The following is a 24,871-nucleotide window of genomic DNA, read 5'->3' on the forward strand; positions in this document are numbered from 1 at the left end:
CCCCCCCTTCCTTTCGCCCTTCGTCACCTCACCTCCTGCCGCCCCCTCGGGGCGTTGGGCGCGGCCGAGGGCCGGGCAGGGGCGCGGCGCCTCCTGGCCGGGCCCGGCCCGGCCACCGCACCCGGCTGTGGGACAGGGTTCGGGACGCCGCCGCCGCCCTTCACCGGGGAGCCGGCTCTCCCCGGCCTGGCTGCCGGGCGTGGAGCTGGGTAGCCTGGCCGGCCGCGGCCCAGGCAGTGCAGGGAGAGCGGCTTCAGCGACAGCCGCCCTGTCCTTCCCGCTCGGAAGAGGCACCAGCTCCCCCCTGAAATCTCAGTGAAGAGATAAGAGAGGAGGGCTTTTTCTGAGGGGAAGGGGGGGAGCTTTGAGCCGGTTTCTTACGTGAGGTGGAGAAGGCGAGGCGTGGGGACCATGTGGTGGCCCCCCTGGATGGCCGCCTGGCTGGCGTGGGCCTGTGGGGCCGGGGCCGGGCGACCGGCACCGCTGTGCGCCTCCCGCGGGCTCTGCCCGGCTCCCCCCGGCCCGAACGCCTCGCACCCCGCACCGGGGCACTGCCCGCGGCAGCGCGGCGCGGCCGACCTCTGCGCCTGGGCCCTCTCCACCCGGGGCCTCCGAGGTACGGCCTGCCCGCGCTCGGTGGGCTGCGGCAGCTGTTAAAGTCAAAACTGAAGTGAAAACCACAGGAAAATACTTAGTAGTTTTAAAATTAAAGCTAAGGAGGTTGGGCTTGTCTTTATTTATTTATTTATTTATTTTTAATTGGCAGTTTATCATAATGGAGGGATGCAGAAGTCCCAATTACATGTTAATGCAAAATGGATAACCTGGCACCTGGCTCAAAGTACACAAGGCTGTATAGCTCTCGGGCATACAGAATTGCCTGAAATAAAAAATATAATTTACTACATTACAGAAATAATTTCTTTGGGCAATCCAATTACTTGTAAACGTTAAGAAATAATAATCAGTGATAAAGATGGCAGCTGGCTATAACTGGATTTGGCATTAGAGGTACTGAGAAACATAGCAAGTCTCCAGAGACGCTAACTAACTTGTGATTTTTACAAAACAGTGACTATGAGGTATTGGGATTTTATAATTAACATGGAATCATAAGGTTGTTGCAATAAAAAAAACCCCACAAAAATGTTAAAATAAACAGTCCAGATGTTTAAAACGGTGTTTGTCTGTTACTATGGATCAGGGCGCAGAGTAGCTCTGAAGGAAGAATGAAGCACATCTTTTCAGTACCTATGTTATGCTACAGCAAGAAGTGCATCCTTTGACCCTTCAGTTCTCTGTTTTCTTGGAGAAGACTTCAAGCTGGTTTCTTAGGTTACTTGGTGATTAACACTGCGTATAGACTGTATGCTGCAGCCACTGGTGCACAGTGACTTCATCTGTTGCACTACGTCGTTCAGCTGTGAGGACAGCTGAGCTTTTCTGTCTCATGCAAATATCTTTTAGGGTTGCATATAATTGAGTGCAATATAAAACTGCCCTGAGACTGTTCTAAACACAGTTAACTGAGACTATGCCTAAATATGTTTTAAGTCTTAAAACTGGCATGCTCTGCCGCTCTCTTTAGCTGCAGAATTTAAGCCTTCTTTTAAAAAATCCCAAATAGAATAAAATCCTAAATTTATTTGGGCTTGCTCATGCAGGTTTAACATACATCATGGTAAAGAGTGGAGTTTTAATTGTTTCTGAAGTATTTTGATTGGATTTAAGAGCAAAGGTATTAAAATTGGTTAATTTGTTCTTAAAAAAACTTTTCTTGTGTATTTCTTGTTTATAGATCCCTTTCCAGTTGATGTGATCCAGGAAAATTATGTCCGTAACGTGAGAAACTGCATTTTTTCAGTTGTCTATCCTACACCTTTTAAATCCAGAGTTCGTCTTGTAGCTGTTTCAAAGGTTGACTAATACTGTTTTGTTCCTGTCTAATTAATAGAGATTGTTAATACATGCACTAAAGTATATTTTAATACTCATATGCTGTTTGTTGTGAAAGTATCCTATCAAGATATACTTTAAACAAATAGATCATGTAAAATGTACCGTGAGATGTGCCAGAGGAGGTTTAGATGGGATATTAGGAAAAGTTTCTTCATCAAAAGGGTTTTCAAGCATTGGAAGTGCCCAGGGAAGTGGTTGAGTCATCATCCCTGGAGATATTTAAAAGACGTGTAGATGTGGTGCTTAGGGACATGGTTTAGTGGTGGACTAGGGTTGGGTTAGTGGTTGGACCTGATGATCTTAAAGGTCTTTTCCAACCTAAATGATTCTGTGATTCTATGACTTTTATTAACAAAACCAATAGAGAAAACACATTCATTACCACTGAAAAAATTATCATATTCAAGAACCATCTGTATTTTTTTTTTTATCCAGGAAGTTCTTGAAAATATTTTGGATCTTGATATATCTGTCAAAGGAACATCTGATTTTCTTCAGTTTGTCAGTGGTGGGAACGTGATATTTGGGTCTATTCCATTGGCCCATAGATACGGGGGTCATCAGGTAACTGTAACACTCATTCTTCCAGGTGGAATTGTGTAGGTCTTTTCATGTGAATTGTACCTTGAGAATACCTGTAAGTGTGTGAGAATAAACCTATCCGAACAGTTATGAACGCTTTGATTGCAGATTTGTTCTTCATAAGGGGCTGCAGATGGAAGAGAACTATAATACTCTTTCACAGTACCATGTCTGCTTTCTCTGCTTCTGTTTATACCAGAAGCAAATTATCTTTTTAACTTCTGTTAGCTGCAGAGTCTGACAAGCTCTGATTCATGCTAGGTACTTTCAGCTCAGAGAAGTGAAGAAGGACAGAGCCTCACTGAACTCTGCAATACCGTGATTACTAAGAATTAAGTTTTATTGAAATGATTAAGGTGATTCATGGAAAAGAATGGTAGGATTTTATTAGTAATACACAATTTAAAAAAAGTTACAAGTTGTGTCAGTTTAAAGGCTCATTATACAAAAAAGACTGGGCTATACCCATATGTCACAGCTTGGAAGGTAGAGGGGAAAAAAAAGGATTACTGGTGTAATTTTTTTTCTGTGGTTTTCTGATTCGTATTGGTATGAGTGTGGAAATACAGCTTTAGGGATCAATATCTTAATGACTACCTGAGCAAATGTGTCATTGTATTGATCAAAGAGAACCTACATGTAATTTATACTACTTAAAATATAACCCCTATAAATGATAGAAGAAAATCACTTGATTTTTATTTTTGTCAGTTTGGTAGCTGGGCAGGTCAGCTGGGTGATGGAAGAGCCCACTTGATTGGAATACATACAAACAGGTGTGACATTTTTTACAACTCTGTATTCTATTTAGCTCATTCAGGCATAGCCTGAGGTGTCCTGTTACAAATACTAGTGGTATTTTTGCAGGCATGGTGAGAAGTGGGAACTACAGTTAAAGGGATCAGGAAAGACCCCATACTCCAGGTAAGTTGCAGGTAATCTATGTACGCTAAAACTGGATGTTTCTTTTTGAAGTTTACTTTGCTTTGATGACCTGTTCTTTATTTCTCTGTTTTCCGTAGGAATGGTGATGGAAGAGCTGTGCTTCGCTCTTCTGTGCGAGAATTTTTGTGCAGTGAGGCTATGCACTATCTTGGAATTCCTACAAGCAGAGCTGCTAGGTATTTTTCTTTTGTTTTTCAGAGTATCCTAATTTATAGATGATTTTGTGACTGAGTTTCGTTGAGCAGCAGTAAGGCAGGACAGTTAGTTTCCAGCAGGATAGATCTTTCTTTTCATACGTATGTAGTCAGAACAAAATATATCTTTCCAGTTTTGTAGATTTTTGGATAAAACCTTCCGGTAATGGTAAGCTCCAGCACTTTTGTCTTTGGTATGCTTTAAAGTACTACTTTATTTAAATACAGTATTGTGTCTTCCAGTGAACAGCTGTTTTTCACTTGTAAGACTGTTTTAACTGAATTACCTTAGTCTGAAATCTGGTTTATTTTGTGAAGAGAATTAAAAGTGGAAGTTAGATTGAGTGATTATATCTGACACTAACTCCCTTCTCCAGCTTTTATGATACTGCAATCAAGAGTTTCTTCTCTTAAAAAAAAAATGTTCTCTCTGTTGTTGCTCACCAAAAGACTTGCCAAAACAGCAGGACTAGATTCCTACCCTATAAATAATAATAATGCCTTTAGTTTATGTGGGTAATCAATGAGTCTATTAATACGTTTTACATAGTTAATAAATGAATCTTTTATGGCACTAAAGTTAAGCATTTGGATGAATTTTTCTAGAATCAGGCCAGGTACAAAAATGTTGAAAGTGGCTATTTCTGTATTGCCATACTTAGCTAGTTGCAATTTTTCAGATTGATAAGAAAAATTATCAGTCAGATGAATAGACATTAATATTGGAGGTAGTACTGAATCTAGGTAATTGCTCTCAATTCTTATTTGTGCAAACACTTACTGAGCAGAGAGGGAGATTTAATAAAAAATAAAACTAATTCTGTTTGAACCAAAGAAGACTAATACATTCATTCATTTGGATTATTTTCTCAGAATTAAGTAAACTGAATTTTTCAGATTATCATGTTTGAAATGTCAACTTAATTTTTGTTCCAAGTGTTCTCATGTCTGTACTTGAGCATTTCAGGCTTTAAGGAAAGTAAACGTTCTGCAGCTACTCAGCTGCCACTTGGCTAGGTGTCTGTATTTGCAGTGTCCGCAAATCTCTCTAGCATTAATTCTAACACGTTTACTTGGTTGAAGTGCAGTGTTTGTAAATGACATTTTTGATGGTTTATTCACTGACTTCACCTTGAGACCCTTTGCCGTTGGTTGTTAATGCAGAACTTTAAATCTGTCTGAACATTGGCAGGAAAGCATCTGACAAGGTTACAGCCTTTCTTTGCTGTCGTCTCAACAAATTGTTCAGTGCAAAACCAATATGAAATTACTCCTTAACTGTGCACAAGTTCTACTGAGTACACAGTGTGCTTTAGTTCTCTGCTGGAAAATTGGTTAAATGCCTGGCTCTCTTAACTGCTGTACAAGCTCTCCAGACTGTTTGTGAGACTTCATTTGGAAAAACCCTGGCTGATATCCATATTCTTCCCAATGGGGAGCTGTTGCACTGAGGCTGGTGGGGTGCACTTACAGAGGTTGTGTCAAGTCTTGGCAGAAGTGTGGGGAAAAGCCTTACAGCTTATTCCAGAACACCCAGCGGGTTGGTTTGCTCTATTAATTTTAAGTACTGTGTTCACAATGGGGTGCTGCAGTTTATGACTGTACTGCCAGATGAAGAACACTTCTTCGTATGGTACCATTTTAGTCACATACTGGTACTACCAGTTATCAGTGTTATGCATTAGGTCAAAAAAAATGAGCCAATATGCATGGTTTTCAGAGTGGCCCATACTTGCATAGGGCTTGATGTTCATGCAGAACAGCAAGCAGAGCCTTGGGAGTGCAAAGTCCAGCCCTTAAGCTGGAGCCAGGGTAAGGAGGGGTATAATCCATCCATTCTTCTGGGAGTGCTATTCCACTTTCTCTGGTGTAAGAGCAATTTCAGTGCTCCGTTTCCTGTGCTTGAGTGTATGTGTGGTCTCCTGCCACCTTCTTTCAAGTAATGGTACTTACCAACTACAGGGACCACTTGAAAAGTATTTTTATAGTGGGACTGTAGGTATCTTTACGTGGCTGCTCAGCTATCTGGCCAGCTTTTTAAGTGTTGCATGTCCATTAACTTGTATTAGTAACTAACCAAGTGTTGATACCCCCATAGATTTTTTTTTTGTCAGTAATAGAAGTCTGGTATTCTGCAGGAATTTTGCAGGGAGCCTGCTAAGAGTTATATAGTCAAAAAGAAACAACCCTTCTGGCAGAGATCTGTTCAAACCAGTAAAATTTAGTAGCATTATTTTTCTGACTCCTCTCCCCTAGTGCTCTGATGCACACACTATTTTGTTAGTGTCTGGGATTCATTCCCTGTTTTTGAAAATTTTTGTTTTTCTTAAAGGATTAAGATTTTCTTCTTCTATTTCATGTATGTCAGCTCTTTTTGTACTTAATCCTACAGACATACAAATCACATATGATTGTTTCCAAAAGAGTCTTTTTTTTGAAAAAAATTCCTAAAGTCGCTTGTATCAGAACAGCTCCAGTAGTGAGAGCAGATTGATTGCTAGATACTTTTCCCCTCCTTCTGGAACAATTCACTGCCTGTTCTTTGCAGTTAACAGAGAACATTCAGTTTGGATAGCTGCTAGATACCTTCAAAAAATACTGAACATAATAATAATATTATTTCAGAGCCACAGTTACTGTTGCAAGCACCTGCACTGTGTAAGAATTCAGACAAATAATTCCTTTTCATGATTTTTCGATACACATTTATGTTTATATGCATAACCCACATTTTTGGTCCATCTAAATTCTTTCTAAAGTTTTGGTGCTAAATTGTGTAAAACCAGAATCTAGTGTACTCTGAAAATTTAACACTTGGGAGTTGCTTTAGCTCTGTGATTGTCTTCCGTCATGTTTGTGAATGGAATATTAGGTTTGCCTCCTGTCTTTTTCTGTGTACCTCCAAGGAAAGTTTGGTTCTATATTCTGTACAGTCTTCAACTACCTAATAGACAGCAGATGTAAGTAGCTGCGTTGAATTTCCAAGAGCATGACACCCAACTGTTTTGAATAGAAGAATGTTTTTCAGTTATCAGCAAGCAAAGATAAAGAAAAATTTAAAAAAAAAACAAAAACAAAGAGCTAAATTTTCCTACTGCTAGACTCTTGATCAAGAAGTCTTCTGTGCCTATTGAGGGGAAAACACCTCTTTCAGAAGATAGTGCCAAGCATTACTTCTGCTGGGTTGTCCGTGTAGTCCCAGTAGGTTTGGAGAGAAAACTTCCTACGTGTTAACCTTAGGAGAATATGATGCCCTTCCACAATTTGTGAGGATTGATTCTATTTTATTTTTCCTGATATAGCAGAAAATACAGTGAAATTACGTATTTTATTTTGTAAAATGGGTGTAAGTTGTGGAATATTTTAGAGCAGGTGAAGTGGTTCAAAGTGCTGACAAATCTAAGTATTTGGATAAACATGAAAATTTATACCATGTGGAGAATTTTGAAGCAAGTGAAAGAAAAAAGATAGGAATAATTATAATGTGTCTTAAAAATTATGCCTTTTTTGTGTGTTGCTACTGTTTGAAGAGTTCCTGATTGCTAGGGGTCCCAGATCTGCCCCTGAAGTTCCTGAGACAGCAGTTTTGGCTCACGTCAAGAGCAACCTTCATCTGATGCAACAATTTGGTTTCTAATTTCTCTGTCCTCCTAATTTCACTATTGTCCTCAGGGAAATTGTGGCCTGTTTAATATCATCACACTAATCAGTCACTGAGGTTCCAAATGAATGCAGTACATTTTTTTTTTTCCCTGCAACCCCCTCCCTAAGGACAATGTGAGTAATGGAAATTGGACAACATTGCATAAATAAAAATGAATGGGTCTTCCTAATGAAGCTTGGTAAGCCTCAGGTTACTGTTTGCCTCTATCATTTGTGAATACAAAGATATGCCAGCAAAAAGATCTTTCTTTTTATGAAAGAAATGAAGTTACATAAAATAGGACTTGTTTTTCAATATGTAAATTATTTTTCCTGAGAAAACTTTTTAATGTTCATTTCTTGTTTGTTACAGCTTAGTTGTAAGTGATGATGATGTGTGGAGAGACCAGTTTTACAATGGGAATATTAGGAAAGAAAGAGGTAATGAACATATTTAAAAATAATATGTTGCAAAATTAATTATAAAAATTAATTTTGGTATATTATTTATGTGTAATAAAAAGTACTAAATAGGCTTAATTTCATTTATTAAGATAGAATACTTTTCCTGAGAAAATAAATCTTAACCATATCTTAGTTAAAGAAATGAAGCCCCATGAACACATCTACTATGATTGTGGCATATGTGTTGTAGGGGTATAATTTTTATTTTCACATGCGGTTACAGCAGTGATATTGAAAACCAGGGAGATTTTCCATTGTTCTACTATTGATACTAGGACAGTGGGAATGCTGCTGTGGCTACACCTGCTCTGAAAAAGAGTGGGATGGCACAGCACAGGGGAAAACCAGAAAATATTTATGTTGCTTATTTCTTCATTGCTAGCATTTTTGGAGTAATTCTAGTATTAATCAGTACTGAAATTTTGCCTGTGTTTGTTCATATAGTGTATCTGCCATGGTTTAGCCCCACTCAGCAGCTAAAATACTACACAGTCAGTGACTCAGTCCCCCCTCACTGCCCCCCACAATATGATGAGGAGGAGAATCAGGAAAGAAAAGAAGGCAAAACTCATGGGTTGAGATAAAAACAGTTTAAGAGAACAACAGAGGAAAAGAAAACAGAGATGGAAAACAAAACAAAACCAGAAAATACTTAAGCTCATAATATACAGTACAATATCTCACAGTGGATCCTAACACCTAGCTCCCTTCCAAGGAGCAAATTCTGCCCCTCAGCACAGTCCCCACTTTATATATTGAGCATGATGTCACAGGGTATGGAATGGCTAATTTGGGTAAACTATCCCAGCTGTGTTCCCCAGTCTCAGCTGCCACCAGCTCCAGTTCCTTTCCCAGCTCAGGTGAAAATTATCCTAGCCAGAACCAGAAGAGTATCCAAGTTAAGCAAATTAAACTTTATCATTGAAATGCATTTGTAGTAAAGTAGTATTACACATACTCATCTGTTATACACTGAGCATAGTTATAAAAGTACCAGTTTAAACTATGCATATATAAATTCTGCATCTATAGAAACAACATGTAACAGTTTTTACTATGGGGTTATTTTATTTTGCTGATACTATGTTTACATGTAAACACACGTGTCTGTCTTTAAGGTGCAGTAGTTCTGCGTCTTGCCAAATCATGGTTTCGTATAGGATCCTTAGAAATCTTAGCTCATGCTGGGGAACTGGACTTACAAAGGTTTGAATTTAATCTTCATAGTAACTGTATTAGTTGTCTTAACAGTCAAACATATATTAGAATGTGTACATACAGTTGGAATTTAGACATAAATTATTTAGAAGACTGCATAATTTAGAAAGATAACCTGCTATTTTCCTACAAGCATACAAAAGATCTTACCTCGTATGGGTAAAACCCCCTAGATGTTTTTAAAGACCTGGATCTTACAAAATGAGAAAGGTTTTATAGCTAAAATAGATCTGGTAACTAAGCACTAGAGAAGAATTGTTTGTTTTGGAAAGATTTGTAAATTTAGAATGTAAGCTCCTAAATTTCTCATAGTTGTCAGTGAAGTCAAATTAACACAAATATTAAACCACTAGTATAAGTATGTTGTATAAAGTATGCTTTCCAGGAATATGCAGAACCAGACAAGTGTACTAGGTAAGAAATTATTGCATGATTTTAAGCCTCTTAGCAATATTAATTTATATGTGTTATTCCATTTCAAGTAATTAGCATGACAAATTTTTAGTTCTGCTGTAAATATTTAAAAATTGGTCATTAGTTCTCAGGAGCAATGTAATGGTTGATAATCACTTGCAATCGAAATTGTTCTGGGGTGCTTAAAAATGAGCAAAAGCTCATAGCAGCAGTTGTGTGTTGTGGTAACTGATAATTCAAGTTAACTTTGTGCCTGACTACATTATCTTTCTTTCAATTTTTTTGAAATGTCATAATAGATTTTTGTTGTAAAACTGAAAGACTGAATTAAATAACTGATTTTAAGATGAAACTATTTTGTTTTTTTTCTGGTTAAAGTATTTGTGACCCATTGAATTTAAGGAAGCATGTAAAGATCACCTGTACTCATGTAGAACAGACGATTCCTTCCTGCCTGTTTTGGAGGAGGCCTCAGAAAGAGTGGCCCAGAGCAGGGCAAGGCTAGTGTAACCATCTGCGCTTCCTACTCAGAGAAGGTCCTCCTGAAAGAGGATGTCCTGGAGCAACCAGCTAAAATTCAGAGGCAATAGGTTGGACATCCCTGTAAAGGTCACGTTGCTAGGTACTCTGATAAATTTGTCACAGTTTGAGGGGAGTTCAGTGATTTGCTCCAACAACCCAATTCAGAGGTAAAATCTAGGTATTTGTGTGCGCAGCCTCGCAACCCTGGCCCGGGCTGCCTACCCCACATGTATATGGTGCCTACAGCTTCCTGTGCCAGTGGCCCTGGCTGGCTCTGACCACAAGAGAGTCCTCCAGGGAGCTCCTGAATGTACTAAATGCCAGCCGCTGTACTTTAAAGCTTTAGATCTGCAAAGATATCCATCTGACAGGCATTGCAATTTTTAAAGCATGTATCCCAATTTCCTGGGCATATCTTGTAGGACTATGCAGCAGTGTTCTGGGAATGGCCAGTTACTATGGCAAGTAACTCTACTTCATAAGAATTCAGCCATAAAATTTTCTTTGCGAGAATTCTGATGTAGATCAGAATTCCTTGTAATCATATACCTTTTTTTTTTTTTTTGGCTATGCAAACTTCTTTTTGTTTCCTAAAAACTTGATATTACTGCATGCAAAACCAGATTCTGGTGTGTTCTGGAAGTTTAACACATAGGAATAATTTATGACTGGAGCCTTAGGTTTTATTTCTAAGCATTTGAAAGGGCTTAATCCAAGACTTGTGAATAAATAAACTGAGTTTCCTAATAACTGTTTGCAGCAAGCTGTAGATCAGCATTTAGCTGTTTGAATACAAGAATTTTGAATCATCAGTTCTGAAAGTAACAGTTTTGTTTAAAGAATTCTGCTTCTCATATTACAGAAGATTGCTAGACTTTATCATCCAGGAACACTTTCCATCAATAGCCATGAACGATTCAAATAGATATCTGGTAAGTCTCTTTTAGAAGTTTATTTTCCACAAGCATGTGAACAAAATTGTGCAAAACTTTTCAAAGTTTCAAGTTTTAAAAGGTTTTAAAATTTGAAGTAAGTAATGTCTCTGTTTCTTTTTTTGACTTTTTAATTTCTTTCAGGGCATCTGTATGTACTTACTTAACTATAGTCCTGGCTGGATAAGGTTATATTGTACAGTTACGTAATTTAAAATGTGAATGAAAAGTCCTTGCAGACAGAGATATAAGTTTAAAAGTAGAATGTATGATGTATTTCTGAAGTGAATCAGATGTTTATGTTGTTTACTGTATTCCATATTTTTCATTCAAAGGACTTGAAGTAAAAGATTTATTTGATTTTAGGAATTTTTCTCTACAGTCGTAACAGAGACTGCAAATCTGATTGCATTGTGGATGTCTGTGGGGTTTGCACATGGTAAGCTGCAGTAGATGGCATTGGCTTTACAGGAGTGACTTTTTATAGTCATGTACTTAAAGATGGCTTTTATTTGTCACTTTGTTCTTCAGTTCTTCTGATGTCTTTGCCTATAGCAATTTGTTACGCATTACATAAAAACCTGACCTTTTACAGTGTATAGGATAGAGTGCTGTCCACCTTGGTTTCAGATTTATGTTATGAAAAATAAAACAGCATTGTCTTGCTAATACAGCAGTCAGTCAGCTTGCCAAGAAGAAGCTAATGACCAATTTGTAAGATGCTGTTTCAATACGGAGTAGCAGTGAAAGGAGAAGGAAACAGTGCCACCTAGGTACAGAAACCAGGTGCAGGATAATGTAGCAAACAATTTCTCATTTTCATACTTAAAATGCATGCCAGGGCAAGAATAAGAGAGACAAGTTTATTTTCCAGAGTCTGATTTCTGAAAGGTAACTGCTCCAAAGTTCTCTAGATTCAGAGGATCTATTTCACAGCAAATTTTCTAAAGACTACAGGATTCAAGCGGACTTTTAACTTTTGTTTCTCCTTGTTATCGAATTGTAGGTGTGTGCAATACAGATAACTTCAGTTTATTGTCCATAACAATAGATTATGGTCCATTTGGATTTATGGATTCCTATGACCCAAGTGAGTGTAGCGTCTGTTTTTAAATATATTTTTTTTGCTTAAATTAATCTCTTTTTATTAATGTATGTAGTTTCTGTGTGCATGAAAACTAACATTATTAGCAGAAAAATCACAAGTATGTGTATTGTTTGAAGAATTTTAGGGAAAAAAATTGTATCAGAGGCCAGTTTTATGATACACTGTGCAGGTTGCATTTCAAGTGCTAAAAGTCTCATTAGTGAAATATTACTATTAAACCCATTTTCCTGGGAATATTTCCAGTTGAACTTCATCAATTGAATAGGTGCTACAACAGAAATGTAGAAAGCTAAAAATTGTCTGTTGCTGTAGGCAGCCAAAAGCAAACGTGGTGTACAGTAACTTTGCATGCATCATGCTCTGGCTTTATAGTCACAGCAGCTAGTTATATGTTGGATGAAAAAAAGTCAAACCTATTCAGTCATGGCAACGTTTCTTTGAAAGGATGAACTCAGTCAGGCTGGGATTGATAGATACAGGTCGAGTATGTACATAAATGCATATTATTATCATAGAGTCATAGAGTGCCAGGTTGGACGGGACCTCAAGGATCATCTGGTCCAAACTTTCTTGACAAAAGCACAGTCTAGACAAGATGGCCCAGCACCCTGTCCAGCTGAATCATAAAAGTGTCGAGTGTTGGAGAATCCACCACTTCCCTGTGGAGGTTATTCCCATGGCTGATTGCTCTCATTGTGAAAAGTTTTCCTTTTGTGTTCAATCAGAGTCTCCCCAGGAGAAACTTGTACCCATTACCCCTCTGCTTTTCCATGTCACTCCTTGTAAAAACAGAGTCTCCATCCTCTTTGTGGCCGCCCTTTAAATACTGGAACATGGTGATAAGGTCTCCCCTAAGCCTTCTTTTCTCAAGGCTGAACAAACCCAGTTCTCTCAGCCTTTCCTCACATGGCAGGCTTCTCAGTCCTTTCATCATCTTTGTGGCACTTCTCTGGACGCTCTCCAGCCTGTCCACATCTTTTTTTTGTGTAGTGGGGACCAAAAGTGAACACAGTATTCCAGATGTGGCCTGCCAGGCTCTGAGTAGAGTGGAATAATGGCTTCTTTATCTCTGCTGGTGATGCCTTTGTTGATCCAACCCAGCATCCCCTTGGATTTCTTTGCCACAGCAGCACATTGTTCACTCATATTGGGCTTGTTGTCCACCAGGACCCCCAGGTCCCTTTCCACTGAGCTGCTCCCCAGCCCGTGCTGCACTGGGGTAGATCCCACCCTGTGCTGCACTCCTGGATTATGTCTTCTCAGGTGCGAGATCTTACACTTGTCCTTGCTGAACTTCACAAGGTTCTTGTTAGCCCACTCTTCCAGCCTAGGCACGTCTTCCCACAGGGTGGCTCTCCCTTCCAAAGTGTCCACTTCCCCACTCAGTTTGTTATCATCGGCAGACTTCATCAAGGTACACCTGATCTCATCATCCAGATCACCCGTGAAGATGCTAAACAGCGTTGGGCCCAATATTGATCCCTGGGGGACCCCACTCATGATAGGTTGCCAGTTTGAAAGGGAACCATTTACCACCACCGTCTGGATGTGGCCTGTCAGCCAGTTCCCCCCTCACCACGCAGACCACTTGTCTAGACTGTAATGCATCCATTTCTCTAGGAGGAGGCCGTGGGAAACTGTATTGAAAGCCTTGGGGAAATCCAGATAGACAATATCCACCACTCACTCCGCATCAACCAAGTCATAGAAAGTGACCAGGTCTGTCAAGCACGATTTGCCTTTGGTGGATCCTTGCTGGCTTCTCCCAGTCATGTGCTTCATTTGACTTGTGATAGCCCCCAGGATTCATTCCATAACTTTCCCAGGCACTGAATTTAAGACCGATGGGCCTGTAACTTCCTGGATCCTCCTTTAAGCCCTTCTTGTAGCTGGTAGTGACATTAGCCTTCTTCCAGTCTTCTGGGACATCCCTTAATCTTCACAACTTCTCAAAGATTATGGAGAGTGGCCTCACACGACATCGGGCAGCTCTCTTAACACCCTCAGGTGGATACATCAGGGCCCATTGGTTTGTAGGGGTCAGGCTCCTCTAATAGTTCACATACCAAGTTCTCATTCACGGGTGGTGGATCTGTGCATTAACCTGGATTTTTATTCCCAAGGCCTGGAGCCCAAAACTACTGGTAAAGACAGAGGTGAAGAAAGTGTTGAGAACCTTTGCCTTTTCAGCATTGTTGGTGACTAATTCACCTCTCCTGTTTAACAGATTATTCGATTATTATTAGGAGATTATATAGATTATTAGATTATTGTTTGGTGATTGCATCTGAGTAAGCTTCAGAACCAGCGGTGGTTATCTTGCTATCTGTTTTAATAAGACAGCAGCCTCAAATTAAAGAAGTCTCATGAAAATAAATGTCATATTGTTTTTATTGTATTGGAAAAACAAGGCTTTTCTGGGTTTAGGTCTTTCTTTATATGGTGGGTTGATCCCAGCTGGCAATTAAAGACCTACCAGCCACTTGTTCACTTCCCTGTGCTGGGAGCTGGGGGAGAGAATTGGAAGAGCTAAGATAAGAAAAAGCTCATGGGTTAATATAAAGACAGTTGAATAAGTGAAAGGAAAAAAAAGAGACAAGGAAGACCAACGAGTGATGCCAAGGCAGTCATTCACCACTTCCCACCACCAGACTGCTGTCCAGTTGAGCAACAACTGCCTTGGAAAAAAAAAACCCAGTGCTTATTGCTGAGCGTGATATTATATGATATGGAACATCCCTTTGGTCCCTTGGGGTCAGCTGTTATTAATGTCCTCTGAGGACTCAGGCAGTGCTGCGTGCATTGACCAGTTTATCTGCATTTGATCTGAGCAAGGGGTAAATCCTGCATCCATTCAGAGCCTGGTGCTGTAGATGTGCATACATTTTACTTCTGGATGCCTGTAACTTGCATAGCAGATATTATCTACCAGATAATGGATTTGCATACTGGAACATGTTAGCCTTGATTTTTATGTGACTGCATAAAGCTTGCCTTTACAACTGAAACAGATCTTGCTTAGGTGGCCTATTTATTTAAATATGTGTTTATACATGTTATTTTTCAAAAAATACTTATAAATCCTGGATCTGGTTACACAGTTGTTTGCTTAATCTATGTGCTAAATAATAGCGGTGTATGTAGTAAAAACAGAATAAGACATTAGTTTTAGTGTAAAAATGGTCTTTTTCTGTTTAAACATCTGAATTTCATAGAATCATAGAATGGTTAGGGTTGGAAGGAACCTTCAAAGGTCATCTAGTCCAACCCCCCTGCAAGGAGCAGGGACATCCCTGACTAGGTCAGGTTGCTCAGAGCCTCATCCAGCCTGGCCTTGAACGCTTCCAGAGATGGGGCCTCCACCACCTTTCTGGGCAACCTGTTCCAGTGTTCTATAACCCGCATCGTAAAAAATTTTTTCCTAATTTCTAATCTAAATCTACCCCCCTCTATTTTAAAACCATTACCTCTCGTCCTATCGCAACAGGCCCTACTAAACAGCCTATCCCCATCTTTCTTGTAGGCCCCCTTGAGGTACTGGAAGACCGCTATCAGGTCTCCCCGGAGCCTCCTCTTCTCCAGGCTGAACAGCCCCAACTCTCTCAGCCTGTCCTCATAAGAGAGGTGCTCCAGCCCTTTTATCATCTTTGTGGCCCTCCTCTGGACCTTCTCCGACTGGTCCATGTCCTTCTTGTGTTGGGGGCTCCAGAACTGGACACAGTACTGCAGGTGGGGTCTCACCAGGGCAGAGTAGAGGGGGAGAATCACCTCCCTCGACCTGCTGGCCACGCTTCTCTTGATGCAGCCCAGGATGCGGTTGGCCTTCTGGGCCGCAAGGGCGCATTGCCTGCTCATGTTAAGCTTCTCATCCAGCAGCACTCCCAAGTCCTTCTCCTCAGGGCTGCTCTCAATCCATTCTTTGCCCAGCCTGTATTTGTGTCTGGGATTGCCATGACCCAGGTGCAGGACCTTGCACTTGGCCTGGTTGAACTTCATGAGGTTGGCACAGGCCCACCTCTCCAGCCTGTCAAGGTCCCTCTGGATGGCATCCCTCCCTTCCAGCGTGTCGATGGCACCACACAACTTGGTGTCGTCGGCGAACTTGCTGAGGGTGCACTCTATCCCACTGTCCATGTCGCCGACAAAGATGTTGAACAGGGCCGGGCCCAGCACGGACCCCTGAGGGACGCCACTCGTGACCGGTCTCCACCTGGACATTGAGCCGTTGACCACCACTCTCTGAGTGCGGCCACCCAGCCAACTCCTTATCCACCGAGTGGTCCGTCCATCAAACCCATGTCTCTCTAGTTTAGAGAGAAGGATGTCATGCAGGACAGTGTCAAAAGCTTTGCACAAGTCCAGGTAGATGATGTCAGTTGCTCGTCCCTTGTCCACCGATGCCGTCACCCCGTCATAGAAGGCCACCAAATTGGTCAGGCACGATCTGCCCTTGGTGAAGCCATGTTGGCTGTCACCAGCCACCTCTTTGCTCTCCATGTGCCTTAGCATGGTTTCCAGGAGAATCTGCTCCATGACCTTGCCAGGCACAGAGGTGAGGCTGACCGGCCTGTAGTTACCTGGGTCTTCCTTATTCCCCTTTTTAAAAACTGGGGTTATGTTCCCCCTCTTCCAGTCATCGGGGACCTCACCAGACCGCCACGACTTCTCAAATATGATGGCCAGTGGCTTGGCAACTTCATCCGCCAGTTCCCTCAGGACCCGCGGATGGATCTCATCAGGACCCATGGACTTGTGCACCTTCAGGTTCCTCAGTTGATCCCGAACCTGCTCTTTGAGTACAATGGGCAGTTCTTCATTCTCGCAGTCCCTGTTGCACCTTCTACAGCTTGGGCGGTGGGACAGGAACTCTTGTCGGTGAAGACTGAGGCAAAAAAGTCATTGAGAACCTCAGCCTTCTCCATGTCCTGGGTAACCAGGACACCAGTTCCCTTCTGGAGGGGGCCTACATTTACCCTGGACTTTCTTTTGTCCCCTACGTACCTATTATTTTATATCCTGTTACATTTTATATCCCTGGCCAGATTCAGTTCTGCCAGGGCTTTGGCCTTCCTTACCTTCTCCCTGGCCACTCGCGCAGCCTCTTTATAGTCCTCCCAGGCTACCTGTCCCCACTTCCCCCCTCTATAGGCTTCCTTTTTCACTTTCAGTTGGTCCAGGAGCTCCTTGCTCATCCACGCCGGCCTCCTGGCCTTTTTGCCCGACTTGTTTTTCATCGGGATGCACTTCTGCTGAGCTTGGAGGAGGTGCTCCTTGAATATGGACCAACTTTCCTGGGCCCCTCTTCCCTCCAGGGCCGCCTCCCATGGCACTTGGCCCATCAGGTCCCTGAAGAGGCCGAAGTCCGCCTTCCTGAAGTCTAGGGCAGAGAGCTTGCCGTGTATTTTCCTTGCTGCCCCGTGGATCTTGAACTCCACTATGTCATGGTCGCTGCAGCCAAGGCTGTCCTTTACTTTCACATCCCCGACCAGTCCCTCCTGGTTGGTGAGCACAAGGTTGAGCATGGCACCCCTCCTTGTCGGCTCCTCTATCGCCTGCAGGAGGAAGTTGTCATCCACGCATTCCAGGAACCTCCTGGACTGCCTGTGCCCTGCCGTGTTGTCTCTCCAACAGATGTCAGGGTGGTTGAAGTCCCCCATGAGGACCAGGGCCTGTGACCGTGAGGCTGCTCCTATCTGCCTATAGAGAGTCAGCTCCTCCTCCATTCCCAGGCGGAGCTCCACACACTCCAGCCAGCTGCTGACGTAGAGAGCGACACCCCCTCCTCGTCTCCCCTTCCTGTCTTTTCTAAAAATTTTGTATCTTCAAGTAGGAAAATGTCACTTGTGACACATGGGAACTTGTCTGTGAAGGATGTCTTCCTTAGACTTGCAAATAATAGATCTTGAGTTAATTAATTTTAAATAGGTATCCTTGTGATCTGATTTGAAATATTTAGTAACTTTAGGGCTTTTATTAGTTTGCTGTGTAAATGTAAGAATGAATGCATTTCAATATTTTAACATTGATTGTTCATTGTAATTACTCTGTTGTGGAAAAGCAATGTTTTGTTTGAAACAGATTTTGTTCCAAACACGTCTGATGATGATGGGAGGTATAAAATAGGAAACCAGGCAAATGTTGGACTGTTTAATCTGAGCAAGCTGTTACAAGCTCTAAAACCTTTATTGGATCCCAGGCAAAAGCAGCTGTAAGTAATCCTTAAAATATCCTAACACTTAAAAGAACTAGTGAGATGGGAGACCCTCTAATCACCATATGCATAGGAAAGGGATTAGCTTTTAAAATCTTTTTTTTTTTAAGTGGAAATTGATTCTGAATTAATTATTGGCCAGAATAAGGTGGAAGGAGGGGAGAAGGGTTTTCACTGGTCATAAATAATATCAAAATAGGACTGGAAGGCAGTCCTGGACGTTGTGTGCTCCATTCTCCTTTCACTAAGGTAGGACTTTGGCCTGTAGTTTTCTATTCTGACTAGCTTGTTTTTTAAGATGCTTACTTATGAAGACCACACATCTTTCTGAAGTAATGAGGCAGTATTTTAATATCCTACTGTAAAGATTCCTAATGTGAATCTTCTTCTGTGTGGATTAAACTCATGGCTTCTTACTCAGTATAAAAATTAAGAACATTTTTTTCCTTCTTTGCAGTAGCTATTTATGTATTTGAGGCCTGTTAAAATGTCTTCCCTCAGTCCTTTTTCCGCTACAGATCCCAGTTGATTTAGGTATCCATGTTTGTGAAATATCAGACAAAAGAAGTTTTCATTGCTTAGTGTACAGTAGGATTGTACTCACGGTAGTATTTTAGGTCCACAGAATTTGACATTTCTTTTGTTTTTGCAGAGCTTCCCAGATCTTGGAGGGGTATGGTGAGCACTATTATATCCGGTATGCAGTTCTGGAACTCAGACCTTCTAGTCACAATACTATAAATTATATTATGTAACAATTTCCTTACTTTATTACTATTTTCAGTTTCACAGAACTATTCAAAACAAAATTGGGTCTTCTTGGGGAGAGTGAGGATGATAACTATTTGATTGCGTTCCTCCTGAAAGTGAGTTTGCTGTGCTAATTTTGTTGGCAAACGTCTGAATGGATACCCCATACTTTAAAAACACTGATAGAAGTATCTTTATTTCACTAGCTTATGGAAGATACAAAGGCTGATTTTACAATGACATTTCGACAGCTCAGTGAAATTACTGAAGACCAGTTAAAGGAACTCCTTATTCCTGAGGTATTAATACAAATACCCAATTTTAGGAATACTTAATATAAAATGAGTAAATCAAGTTGGATGTAACTGGTATAATAGAGGATGTCTCAAGCCATGATTTGTCTGGGAAATTTGTCATTGTAGCATTATTAAGGGACAGGGAAACTAATACATCTGTGTCATGCTACCACTCCGTGTTGAGTCTGTGTCTGGTAATGAAGGATACATTAACAAAGAGTACTAATAAAAGATAGATTACTGAAGAGTGCTGAAGTCACATTTTCAGCCTCTGGTATAGGTCCAGAGTAGTCATAAATGTTCATACAGAGATGGGAATGTGATTTGTTTTACATTTAAGATGGGTCTGCTAGGAAGAACTTTTCTCCTCCCGCCTTCCCTTTTTTTTTTTTTTCCTTAGGGATGTCTCTGATAGTATTTCATAAGACACAAGTGAAGTTTGACAGGGCTTATAAGGAAAAATTCGACTTTGGGTCAATCAAACTATTCCTAACATGGGTTTAGCAGATGTCCTAAACCTCTGATCTCAAGCCTATCAGCTTGTCTTGATATCTAATTATCAGTGAGATCCTGTCTTGTCATAAATTCTTCCTAGAATCTCAGCCCATAGTGGCCTCTGTCCTTCCTTGGGTACAAGATTAGTTCTAAATATAGCTTAAAGCGTAAGAGTATATTTTGTTATTGTGTCCTGCTCAGCCTGCTGGCCCATCCTGGGTTGCTGACTCAGCCTAAGCTTATTCTTCTGGACCAAGTGTAACCATAGAACAGATGAGAGTATTAAAATAAAAGAGATAAATGTCTTACATGGATATAGTACAATCTTTAGAAGTGGAAATATAGCTGAAATGTTTGAAGTGGAGTGAGATGCTAGGCAAGTAATAATTGGATAAAAATGGGAAATTCTGAAAATTTCCTCATCTGGAAAGAAAAATAGGAAGCATTTTTGCAAGAGCCAAAAAGACCTTTTTCTTTTTTCTTTAAGACAGTGCCTTTTCCATGTGAGGAATATTGTTCACTTTGCCTGGGAAGCTTCATTGCCTTTCGCTAACTTCTGACTTATTTCTGTTTGTCATTGAATGTAATTTAAAATTAGAGCAGGTGGACTTAAGAGGTTGTTTTAGGGAACAGAATGACTGTACGTAAAGCATAGAATGAAAATGAGGAGTTACTGTTTCTTTTTCCAGTTGTGTCCTAGACCCTGCTACTACACAGGGGGTTATTTCTGGCCTTTACTTGGTAGCAGCTGGCTGTTTTTTTCACACAATGAAATGATTTAGCCCACAAGTTCTGAGTCTCAATGCAGAGTCTCTGATGCAGTAAAGCAGGTACAATTTTATGCTGGTAAAAAGTTTTGGGTTGTTTTTTTTTTTTTTCAATATTGAAGTAATTTCACCTGCTGTTTATTCACACATTAATACTTCGTCAGCAGCAAAGTAAGTTCTCATATTGGTTTGTAGATCACTTATGTTTTTTTCAGCTGCACACCAAAATTGACTTTAAAATGCCTGAACCCTGTGGGGACTCTGCAGGAGTCCTTACGTTTAGTATTAACTGGAAACATTCTAAAATTCCTCCTAAAGCAGCCTAACCCTGCACATTTTTGAACAAATGCTTGACTCCCACACTCACCTGTTATCCACTTGCCTCACCCCCAGCTCTTAGTCACTTCTGTAATTTTAACTCATTTTTATACTCAAATGTGATTTTCATTATATTTTTTCACTCCCGTTCCTGTAAAAAACGGATGTGGTCAAAACTTGTTTTGTTCTTGCTTTTCATTTCCCTTACTTAACTTTTGCCATTTTTTTCTCTTGTATATGGGCTGTTGACCTCTTTTTATCTGTGTCCATTTCTTTCTAATCTGTTCTTTCTCTGAAATTAATTTTTTTGTCTGTGTGTTTTTGCTACTTTCTCTCAGCCAAGCTCAGTGTAGTCAGCCAGGGAAGCCTAGTTTGTGGTTGTTGTCCAATACTGGAGGCAGTAACACCAAGTTCTGTTTTCTCTCTGTTTGCCTTTTCCGAGTTCTGTCTCCTCTCCCTTCTTCCTCTTCCACTGTGTTCTTCTCATTCTTCTCCTATCCCTTTAGTCTTATGTTTCCCTTTTTCTGTACACCTTATCTTTATCAATTTTTGGAAAAACAAAAGTCTTTAAAAAGAGATGTGATCCACATACAAAACTCAGATGAGTGTAAAACTTGTAGTTATGTAGCCTAAAAAATAAAACAGATCAGACCATAAGCCAAGGAAAAATAGGATTGTAGTGCTGGAGGTGTTTAGGCAGAATTTGCCATAAGAGATGGATTAATATGGGTATATCATGGTAGCAAAAATAAATAATTTAAATACAGAGGAAAAGATACTAGTAGAATTTGGGGGGAGAAAATTCCTTGAAGGGTCATCATATGTTTCCCTCATAAATCTTTTAAATATCTGTTTGCTTACTTTGGTTTTTTGCTTAATAGGAACAAAATTCTGATTACCCACCATTAACTATTTATTTCTCTTTAGGAGTTCTGGGCTCTCCATGATCTGAGTAAACACAAGTTATTTTCAGAATGGGTTACTATGTACCTCTTGAGATTAAATCGGTAAGCCTGATGCAGTTTCAAGTGTAAAAATAACACCAGATGTATATTTGCCAGAAGCAGACAACTTTAGTCTGCAATGATTTTCCATAATCTTTTAAACCACCCAAACATGGTTTCATGTGCCTTTTTTGTCTTTATGGTTCCACAGTAATTACTATTGTAGTTCTGTTTTGACACACAAGTACATAAAAATCACATGGCAGGAGTGGCCTGTATTTCTTGTCCTTCATTGAGCAACTGGTCATATTTCTTTGATTAATAATTTTGGTTAAAATACCAATCCTATGGATTCATTCCAAGAATCACAAACAGGCTTTGCAAATAAATAGGAATGAATAGTGCTTCATTACTGGTAATACACACATTTTTAACTATGTAATAATGCTTTAGGATGACAGGAGGTAGAAGATGGACAGTTGTGAATATGTAGACTGTGCTTGGAAACTGCTGGTATTGCATAAATAGGGACATGCATGTTAGAACTTCCTACCAATTCTTTTGTCTTAAATAGATAAAGAATATAAAGAATGTAACGTGTTTTTCTTAGTCATACATGGTATGCATGGCTGATAGTAGTGAAAAGAAGTACATATCAGGTACTTGGAAATTTTAATCAGTAAATACAATTCTTAGAGGAAAATAATACAAGGTACAAAACCTACAAGAAAGTGTGCCGTTTTTTCCAAGTCTGATCATTCTTAGAGATTAATACCGTCTTCCTCTGAATACAAAAGCAGAACACTTAATGATTTTAATGAAAGTCAATTAAAATCTTTCTAAAAATAAATGAGCATAACTGTCATTAGCTAAAGCACTTTTTTTTTTTCTTCTTTTGGTTTGCTTTGTATAGTAACAAGGGTGATTCAGACACCAAGAGAAGAACAAGAATGACAAGTGAGTAAAACAATCCAAAGGAATCATACGCTTGAAAGTAGCAACTGTCTAGTTACATAGGTTTCCTTAGTGTTAGTTATTTTTCCTTTTGATAAGAACTAAAATGTACTGTTTTTCTGAAGAGGAGAAACTCTCATTACACTGCTGCAAATCTTGTGATGCTGTACATTCACTGTGGCTATCTCTGGTTTCACCCACTCTTGTGATTAGAATCGAGCCATGTGTATGGCTAGACCTGTGAATATATATGTGCTTTTTACATAAGCTAAATGATCGAGAAGTTCCTTGGCTACAAGAAGGCTTACTTCCTGCTTAGGATCCTCCCTTTCCCCTCCTTTAAGAAAAAAAAATAAATCCTTAATTTAATTGACTGCGTTTATGAAGAAATTGGTCTGGCCCAGACCCCTTCTGTTGTGAATACAGTTGTAGTCATATCAGTTGACTGAGGCCTAGGAGTGTGAGATCATGGAAATGTACCAGTTCAAGTGCTCTTCTCTAGATTCTGCTGATCTGGAATGACAGAGCACATGTATGTTCATATTTTGGGTGACTGAAATCACAAGTGATGAAGACCTCATAAAGAAGGTTTTCATATCAGGATCCATAAAGGCTGCTCTGACCTGTGTCAAACCGTATGTGAATATAGACATTGAAGCAATCTAACTCAGCTGTCCAGCTATGGTTTACTCCATATCAATCTTTATTTATATACCTGTTTATTTTTCTTTCCTTTATTTACCTTTTTCTATTTATTTTTTTCTCAATTTTTTTACACCCTTTTTTACAGTTTCCATTTGGAGATTCAGGAGATGGCAGGCCTCCACCTTGTTCCAAGGTTTAGTGCTCTTGGACTTGATTCATTTATTTTCCCCTTTTGATTCCCTTTAAGAACTTAAGAATTATTGGCCTGTGAGAACGTGGTTGTCTGTATCTTGTCACATCTCAAGCAGAGCTTCACCTTAGTGTCTTCACATAGTGGACATGCTCTGTCTGCTCCCCAAGTTGTAACTCTTCATTGCAAAGTAGGGTGCTCCCTGAAAAAGTCCCTAGGATTTGATTTCCTTGTGAGAGATGCCCTTCCACTTCTGCTATATCTGCTTTTCCTGAGTGCAAGCAACATCTTTTCCTTGGTGTGTACTTCCTTCCTTTAGCAGTCTGTGACCGTGTTAGTTTGCATTGCTCAGAACATTGTTCTTCTCTGTTGACGAACCTTTGATAACATCAGGAAAGATTCTGGTAAGCATCCTGTACTGGCTCAATGGACTAAGATTTGTCTGAGTGTTCAAATATGTCCAGATCCTTTCTACATGTTATAAAGAACCTGAGTTTCTGATAGGCACCCACTTTTTTTTTTCTTTTTTTCTGCACCTGGAGAAAACTCCTTACTTGTGAAAGGGTTATCTAGTTGTGAGAGGTCTATCTAGTCATGAAAGGAAGGTACGTTAATTCTCCAAGTTCTAAATACAAAATAGTAGAGGTACTGCATTTAGCTGTCTATCACAGCAGAAACAGCAGATGTGAAATTCTAAAAATTATTCAGAGAGAGATTTTTTTTAGGATCTGCAGTAAGCTCTGGTAAATTTGTGAAATTTGCCTGTAAAAGACAGCAACTGAAAATCTCTGACCAAAAGGCAATGAAGGAAATGCAGGATCTGATCAAATTCTGCACAAGAGGTATTATAAGCATCAATGTTACACTGCTTTGCAGGATGTTTTATTCTCATTTCTAATGGAAATGACTGTACTCTTTTGTTAAATATTGATTGGCTGCTTTCTTCAAAAGCTTTAATTTAGTAGGAAGATGGCTGGAGATAGCACTGCCTTTCGGTAGTAAGACAGTAAAAACTACATAGGGCACAATTTATCATCATATGGACCTTCAAGTTTCTATCCACATTTTCTAACCAAGGCTCCATCCATTTCTAAGAACACTTCTTACAATTTTACATGTATTTTTCAGAAAGTTAATATGAAAACAGTTACCAAGAAGAAAGGCTTGTTACATTGTTTGTATTTTGGTAGGGTTGAGAAGTTTCAGCTGCAGGACTCTGAGGCTCTTAGCTGAACTACTGTTTCAAGGTTTTCGGCTCCTCTGTTTTCATCAGCTAAAATTTAATGCTGAAAACTGTCTAAACAAACTTCTTATTTTTCT

The 24,871-nt window shown here is 40.0% G+C and overlaps 1 protein-coding gene across 1 annotated transcript in view; it reads left to right on the forward strand.

Annotated features, from left to right (window-relative positions):
- The first annotated feature begins 13 nt into the window (after window positions 1-13).
- Window positions 14-24,871, forward strand: part of LOC104474817 (uncharacterized) — a 32,390-nt gene continuing 7,532 nt past the window's right edge. The window contains exons 1-17 of the mRNA XM_086742138.1: window positions 14-616; window positions 1,799-1,917; window positions 2,395-2,523; window positions 3,253-3,317; window positions 3,409-3,465; window positions 3,564-3,662; window positions 7,696-7,763; window positions 8,906-8,993; window positions 10,804-10,873; window positions 11,240-11,312; window positions 11,880-11,963; window positions 18,060-18,189; window positions 18,845-18,889; window positions 18,977-19,058; window positions 19,149-19,241; window positions 21,746-21,825; window positions 22,676-22,719. Of these exons, the coding sequence (XP_086598264.1) occupies window positions 412-616; window positions 1,799-1,917; window positions 2,395-2,523; window positions 3,253-3,317; window positions 3,409-3,465; window positions 3,564-3,662; window positions 7,696-7,763; window positions 8,906-8,993; window positions 10,804-10,873; window positions 11,240-11,312; window positions 11,880-11,963; window positions 18,060-18,189; window positions 18,845-18,889; window positions 18,977-19,058; window positions 19,149-19,241; window positions 21,746-21,825; window positions 22,676-22,719 (1,531 nt within the window). The 5' untranslated portion in view covers window positions 14-411. The remainder of the gene's footprint in view (window positions 617-1,798; window positions 1,918-2,394; window positions 2,524-3,252; window positions 3,318-3,408; window positions 3,466-3,563; window positions 3,663-7,695; window positions 7,764-8,905; window positions 8,994-10,803; window positions 10,874-11,239; window positions 11,313-11,879; window positions 11,964-18,059; window positions 18,190-18,844; window positions 18,890-18,976; window positions 19,059-19,148; window positions 19,242-21,745; window positions 21,826-22,675; window positions 22,720-24,871) is intronic.

Source organism: Chlamydotis macqueenii, chromosome 2 (assembly GCF_036417535.1).
Source record: "Chlamydotis macqueenii isolate bChlMac1 chromosome 2, bChlMac1.mat, whole genome shotgun sequence".
NCBI lineage: Eukaryota > Metazoa > Chordata > Aves > Otidiformes > Otididae > Chlamydotis > Chlamydotis macqueenii.